Raw genomic sequence first — 7,885 nt, 5'->3', positions numbered from 1 at the left:
AAACTTAGTGAAAGCATCGATAACTACAAAAACCTACTCCTTACTATCACTTTTTTCGCTAAGCTTCCCAGTGGCATCTATGTGTAAAGTATGCCAAGGGATCGCTATCTTTGGGATAGAGTGAAGCTTGGCCTGTGTTTTGCCAGATTGCGACTTTGAAATTCTGTATGTGATGCAATTGTCACAGAACTTTCTAACGTACTTGGTCATCTTATAGAACCAGTAAAGTTCGTACACTTTCTCTAAGGTCTTCTCCCATCCCAAATGCACCAATCCCTCATGCACACCTATAAGGACGAGGGAAATGAAACGCCCGAATGTTGATATAAGACTACTTTATTAACGTTACTGGTGTGGGTTTTATATTATGATGGCACTAAACATGTGTATATCTAGATAGATACCACACCTTCCCTCTCAAAGAAAAAAAAAAGAATTGCATATATTTCTTTTTTTTTATGTTAAAACAGTATTTAAATCATCATATTATTGACATAGGTACAAAATTAAAGAAATCATAATAAAAACTTAAGACTATTATTATAATTACAAAAAAAATGAACTACAATGTGTATACATATCATATTATAATTTTTTACGTATATTTTAAGGGTAATACAATTTCGTTCGATTTTTGTGAATCACATAATTTTTTCCATCTTTCAATATTTCAACATTTGGTGAACAATCCTTAATAACTAAATATGGATCGGAATAAATTGCGCTGAGTTTGTTGCCTGTTTCTTCTTTAACTAATATCAAATCATTGATTTTAAAAGTTATAGGGTTCATTTTAGTATCATATTTTGATTTTCGAACAATTTTACTATTTATAAGATTTTCTCTTGCTTTTTTTTGTGAGGTTTGTAGGCGATATTTTAATTCTAATGGATAATCATCGTAATTATAGAGGGGTTCTACGGTTTTTGTTAAGTTACTAGGTAAAGTACATTTTTTTGCCATAAACTAACTCGAATGGGGTATATTTTGTTTCACGGTGAACGGAAGTATTATACGAGAAACACCAAAAGGGTAGCCAGGAACTCCAAGACTCGGAGTGGTTGTCAGTCTGTATGCGTAAAAATGCTCCTAAACTCTTATGGGAATTTTCTAAAGCGCCGATGCTCTCATGATGGTATGCTGTGGAATTTAATTTTTTAATTTTTAATAAACTACATACCTCTTTCATTACTGTAGACATAAACTCGGTACCTCGATCTGTGGCTATTTCCTTGGGTATTCCATGTCGAAGAATGAAGTTATTTACGAATGCCTGTGCAACTTCAACTGAACTCTTAGAAACTAACGGATATGCTTCTACGTATTTAGATAACTCACATTGGAGTGTTAATATATGTGAATAATTATTACTATCTCTATCTAAAGGTCCTACAATATCTAAGAAAATTTTTTCGAAGGGAGATTGAGCTGTAGAAGTTACAGTCATAGGCTCCCTAACGGGTATAGAATACTTTTGTTTCTGGCATTTGTCACAGCGTCTCACAAATGCTGTTATATCTCGTTCGATACCTGGCCAAAAGTAATATTTTTTAATGTTATTCAACATCCTCTTAATACCCGCGTGGCCACTAGTGGGGAGGAGATGAAAATCATTTAATATTACTCTTTGGTCGTCTTTGTTGTCAATTCTTTCAATTTCATTTAACACAATAATTCTTGGACCGGGCCAATTTTCAATACTATTAATTTCATTTATTACTTGCTCTATAAATTTATTTTTTTCTTTACATTTCATGAAGTATACTTCGTTAATATTTATTTTTTTACAAAAATCAGACAGCTCCCTCACAAATTCGCCTCGCGATAATTGTGATCGAATAGCTGGATTTATATAAATTGTCATTTTCTTTAAAACGTATATAAAAGTTCTAGATTCGCATGCGATTTCATTGTCCTTTCGTAATTTTTGTAAATTACTTTTGTTGATAAATCTTAATTCTATCGGTATCTTCGGTTTGTTGTGTATCTCTACGACTCTTGGGTGATCAAGCCAATCGTCAGTATTCACACTATCACACAAAGAATCATTGTTCATCCCTGACATACTATGCTCCTCTTCCATCCTTTTCTTCTGAGCTCTAGTCAACACATTCAAACTACACTCACTCATATCTTTTAAGTCTTTCGATGTAATACGTATTCTAGATAAAGCATCTGCGGCGGAATTTTCACTTCCTCTTACATACTCTACTATATAATCGTATTCTTCGAGAGCAAGTCTAAATTTCAATAACCTACTCGAAGGATCTTTCATGTTAAAAAGATAAATGAGAGGTTTGTGGTCCGTATAAATTTTGAAAGAACGTCCGTATAAATAAGGCCGGAAGTGTTTAACAGCCCATACAATCGCTAATAATTCTTTTTCGATTGTTGGGTAGTTTTTCTCCGCTCTATTTAAAGTTCGGCTAGCATATGCTATAGGTTTACCATTTTTATTGGACAGTACGGCTCCTATAGCGTAACCTGATGCATCCGTTTGAACTACAAATTGGTTACTTTCAGAAAAATCTGGGTATTGCAGTAACGGAGGTGACATCATATCTTGCTTTAATGAATTAAATGAATGTTGACACTCGTCACTCCAATGAAATTGTACATTTTTACGGCATAATTTATTTAAATAAAAAGCTTTCTCTGCAAAATTTCGAATAAATTTACGATAAAAGTTCGCGAATGCTACAAAGCGTTTTACCTCGCCTGTATTAGTAGGAATAGGATAATTTTGTAAGACTTTGATTTTATCAGGATCCGGTAAAACACCATCTCCAGATACAACATGACCCAAATACAGTAATTCCTTTTTTAAAAATGTACACTTATCGGGGTTTAGCTTTAAATTAACTTGTTTTAATCGTTCAAATACTTCCGTTAAATTTTTATTGTGATCTGCTAAATTTCTACCAAAAATTATGATGTCATCAAGGTAAATAAAACATTTTTCAAATGTTAAGCCTGCCATAGCCATATTCATCATTCTAGAGAAAGAGCTGGGACTGGTTTTAAGACCCATTGGCATTCTGGTCATCTGGTATTGACCAGAACAGAATGCTGTATACCTACGGCTATTTGGATCTAATTCTACATTATAGAAACCTTGATTTAAGTCTAAATGTGTATAATATATACAACCTGAAAGAGAGTCGAGTATTTCTGTAATATTCGGCAAAGGAAACTTATCATCAACTATGGAATTATTTAATTTACGATAATCGATTACTAATCTCCATTTTTTATCGTTCCTTTCCGATTTTTTAGGCACTAGTAGAATGGGACTTGACCATTCGCTCTTACACGGTTCAATTATTCCTTGATTTAACATTTTATCTAATTGCCTTTTTATTTCTACTTTTTGAGAATGGGGTAATCTGTATGGTTTTACATAAACTGGATCTACATTGGGTTTTAATGTAATTGTATGTTTATAGATATCAGTCACAGTCAAGCTGTCTCCGGGTAAATAAAAGATATCACAGTATTTCGCACATATGTTTTCGATTGATACCTGTTCTTCCCCCTTAAGATATTCGTGTAATTTTAAAACAGAAAATAATTTTTTTACGCGTTCCGAATTCTTATTCGATTTTCCAAACATACATATATTATACTCACTCGTACTATAAATGTTAGGGCTTACGTCACTCAAACAAAAATCTCTGTCGGTTGTATTTATTATTCGAATCGGTATTTTCCCTCTAATTGGACTTACTAACATACTGGCTAAGTAAACACCTTCCGATAACTCTTTCGAACATACCACACAATCATCTTTCATATCAGTATTTATAAAATGTATAGATTCCGATCGCGACGGAATATACAAAACCTCATTATTAATATTACTAAAAGTAGGTAAATAAATTCGATCATTATTTGAATTAATCAATGAAAAATAATTGTTTTCATAATCAATTACCGCCGCATACTTTTTGCAAAAGTCATCGCCAATTATAGCAGAAACTTTAGTAGGTAGAGTATCAAATACAAAGAATTTATGTTTAAAAGATCCTTGGGGCACTTCCAAATTAAGAAAGACATATCCAATTGCTTCAACACTACCTCCAATTCCGCTAAACTCACATTTCTCTTTATGGAATGGAATGTTATAATTATAAACAAGTTTCGATTCTAGCGCAGAAATTGATGCGCCGGTGTCAATTAAACAATGTGATGCAAAACAATTGTTAAAAGTAAATTGAACTAAACGCGAATGATTGTTACATGAAAATATATGACCTTTACTCACGAAAAAACTGATTATTATTATCAACAGATGGGGTGGGTTGGGACTGTGAATTATTTCGATCGATGATGTTTACATAACTTTGATTTTGCCCAGCGTTTAAGCTATTGTTTTTATTTTTCATACCTCTATTCTGGTACGGGCGGGAATTACCACGCCATGATCTACCTCGTTGTGTGCCACGCCACGTTGGTTGTTGGCCTCTGCGCATACCACCGCCGTGCTGTGGATGGGCACGGTACCCTCGATATTGATTACCTCGGTAATTATAACGTCCCCTGGAATTTCGAAAACAGGAAACTTTTTTATTTATGCTCATTAAATTGGAATTAGAAGTGGATGGCAACTCCTCATCTAATGCAGATTGAATAGCGTCTTTTAAAGATGTAAAGTTACGTGCTGTAATAATAGTCCCGGTTCTATGATTTCGCAGTCCATCAGCAAATCGTTTGATTGCTTGCTTTTCATTTAAGGGCTTAAGCACCTTATAAGTCTCTGGGTCGTTATCTGCCTGTGAAATAGTTAAGTCAACAAACATTTCAGTGATTTGCTTACCGTATTCTTCGATGGTCAACTCATTCTGCTTAAAATTCAGCAATCGTGTTTGGATGGCCGTAGCAGATTTTTTCGGCAAAAGCTCTTTTTTCATATCATGAATTAAGTCTGAAATACTAGAATAGCTTGGATGTAATTTAAGTTTTGCTGATTGCGATAAACGATTTTTTAACACAAAATTTATTAATTGGGGCTTAGAATCGGCAGTAAGGGTGGTTTCATAATATTCAACGGAATCTATTAATTGTTTAGTTACAGATAAGTCGTCATTCATAACCGGTAACAAACTCAGAGCAACCTTAAAATCAAATTTTTCCATGTTTATAGTTTCTATAGTCTGACCTGAATTACTAATAAATTCTTTCGAATCGGATGACGTTGAAGAGTATCTAACAATATCTTTATACAATGAAAGAAATTGCTGTGAGTAATCGACAATCAATTCACTATCGCTAGCACTAACATTACCACAATTTACTTCTTTTTGCAAATAAGAATTTAATGTTAAATATTGGCTATACAAACTATTTGCTTCGCTTAACTTAACAATGTAAATGTTACCCTTTCTACGCTCAGGACCAATTTTCCTTAAGTATTCTTTAATAAATTTTAACTCTTGGCACAATATTTTTAAATCATCTGCCATATCAAAATATAAAATTTATACATATTACTAAAATTCATTATTACTAATTACGTATTTTGAAGTTATACAAAAATAATATGAATACCTTAACACTAATTATCTAGTTATTACAAATATATCGCTACATAATATGTATTATTATAATTATATAAAACTATCAAAGTCCGTCTCTACGTTGCATCCCTTATATAGGCATGTTCTGCATTCCGGAGTCACGTTACTCGCGCACTGTTTGGACAAATCACAAGCTTTTCTTTCTTGAATATTAACAATTTTTAGACGCGGCTCCAATCTAAAATCACTTCAATTTATGTTTCTTGTTCAGCAACAGCTGGAGAACCGTGTAGGGTAGCCCGTTGACGTCTGATCGATCCACGAAGTACATATTGATATATACCCTGCTGGACCCAGCGATGATGCATTTTTCGGTATACTCTCCATACAACGTAGATGATAAACAGACTCATCAACAGTAATATTATAAGTAAAAGAATGTTTGTGGTGGACGCATGGAATTTCAATTCTTTTATATATGCATTATTTTCGGCAGCTGCAGAATTTTGGTTTATAAAAATGTCCTCCTTTTCTACTTTCGAATTACACATATTTTAAACTACAGTGACCATTATTAACTTTTGAACTTTGGCGGGTTTGAATGTACACGTGTCGGTAATTTAAATTAAAGGATCTCGCGTTACCGATGCGCATAATGCGCTGGCAGGGTCGCCATATAAGGACGAGGGAAATGAAACGCCCGAATGTTGATATAAGACTACTTTATTAACGTTACTGGTGTGGGTTTTATATTATGATGGCACTAAACATGTGTATATCTAGATAGATACCACACACCATTAATGATTGACCACCTCATAGGTAAGAAACGGGACTTACCCCGACGCTGTATTTTGCGATACAAGACACCCGATCTGAACTCGTGAGTCTTTGCAATATCGTCAGGCAACTTCTTAGCTTTAAGGTCATTCAACAACTTACTAATTTCTTCGCCACGCTGTTGTTCTGCTAACAGCCAATTACTAGTGAACTCAGTAATAGTAATTTGTTTTGACTGTACCTGTGAATGGTGCGTGTGAGCTTCTTTGACTGGAAGAGGGTTTCGTGAAAAGAAGTCCGCATGTGCCATACGCTTACCATCAATGTGAATTACATCAAAGTCAAAATCCTGGAGAAATGTCCACCATCTCTGAACTCGAGGCGTCAAATCCAGCCTTTTGCAAGTTCACTGAAGGGAGTTGCAGTCGGTTAGTACGATAAACTTACGACCATGTAGATAGTAGCGCAAATGCTTAACCGCGTTTACAACCGGTAGAGTCTCCAACTCGTATGAATGGTATTTCGACTCTGCGGCTATCGTACGCTTACTAAAATAAGCAACTGCATGCAGCTTACCTGCTTTTTCTGCATAAGCACCGAAACGTATCCAACCGCACTTGCATCAGTATGCAACTCGATCTGTAGATCTGGATCGTAGATCATAAGAACCGGCTCCCGTGGTAGCTTGGAAATAATTTATTGCCTTACCACCTCATACTCAGACTTCCAATCTAGTTTACTATTAGAGCTCGAAGTCAACGCGTATAACGGTGCCATTGTCTGTGAGAATCCCGCAACAAGCTGCCTAAAATAGGAGACCAAGGATACTGGTGAAAGGTGAAAAACTAGGACGAATAATATTTGGTTAACTTTTTCCCTAACAATTAATTAATTAAAACAAATTAATTGGTTAACGTTTTCCCTAACAATTTTTCGCTCCTGAGGACTTAAACGATAAGGGCGACAACTTACTGTTTTGTGGGGGTCAATGAGCCTGATGGTCATAGGGTCGGTGTTGGCGTGAGTCATAGGTACACCAGTAATAAACGACTTTTCGAAAGACTTCAAGATGTCAATTAATTCTGCTCTATGTTCTAAAGGTACATCAGTATTAAATTAAAGTTGTTCATTCTCGCTAACACTACACGATTCGATAATACAAGTTTTCTCTACACTCAAAAGTTACGAGTCATGTGGACAGTTAGGCTTTGAGATAATTTTTCAAGTCCTACCATTATGTCATATTGAAGGCAATAGTCGGGTAAAACATGAAATAGGATTTCTAAAGTAATGTCGTCAATCTTAATAATAGTCAAAATCTGTAACATTGATTTAACAGATGTTTGCCCTATGCCTGTCATATTAATAATACTATTCAATCTTCTACCACTAAATTTGCTAGACACAGATTCTTTAATTAAAGAGATTATGGTACATATATCCAGTAGGCGCATCTATATTGCTCAGGTCCACCCGCTTTTCTATAGTTGAAGCTAAGCTGCTACCGTTGCCTCCGTCCTTGCTCCTACGCTTCGGGCAGCTGAATGAGTAGTGGCCTTGCCCTTGGCAGGAGTAACAAGTGATGGAGA

The 7,885-nt window shown here is 34.9% G+C and overlaps 1 protein-coding gene across 1 annotated transcript; it reads right to left on the bottom strand.

Annotated features, from left to right (window-relative positions):
* Positions 1-3,382: 3,382 nt before the first annotated feature.
* On the bottom strand, positions 3,383-5,462 carry LOC133319168 (uncharacterized). Its single transcript, XM_061522600.1, has 2 exons — positions 4,817-5,462; positions 3,383-4,539 (listed from the first exon to the last, which is right to left on the bottom strand). Exons 1-2 carry the CDS (start codon positions 5,460-5,462, stop codon positions 4,382-4,384), a joined length of 804 nt encoding a protein of 267 aa, XP_061378584.1. The 3' UTR covers positions 3,383-4,381.
* Positions 5,463-7,885: the final 2,423 nt, after the last annotated feature.

This window comes from Danaus plexippus, chromosome 14, assembly GCF_018135715.1.
Source record: "Danaus plexippus chromosome 14, MEX_DaPlex, whole genome shotgun sequence".
Taxonomy (NCBI): Eukaryota; Metazoa; Arthropoda; class Insecta; order Lepidoptera; family Nymphalidae; genus Danaus; species Danaus plexippus.
This window is presented reverse-complemented; position numbering and strand designations above follow the sequence as displayed.

Bases quoted from the DNA above. Each gene is read 5' to 3' on its own strand.
- LOC133319168 (XM_061522600.1), bottom strand. From the start codon at position 5,462: ATGGCAGATGATTTAAAAATATTGTGCCAAGAGTTAAAATTTATTAAA. The intron at 4,540-4,816 runs GTAAGCAAATCA...TCGAAATTCCAG, and splicing joins GTTGACCATCGAAGAATACG to GGGACGTTATAATTACCGAG.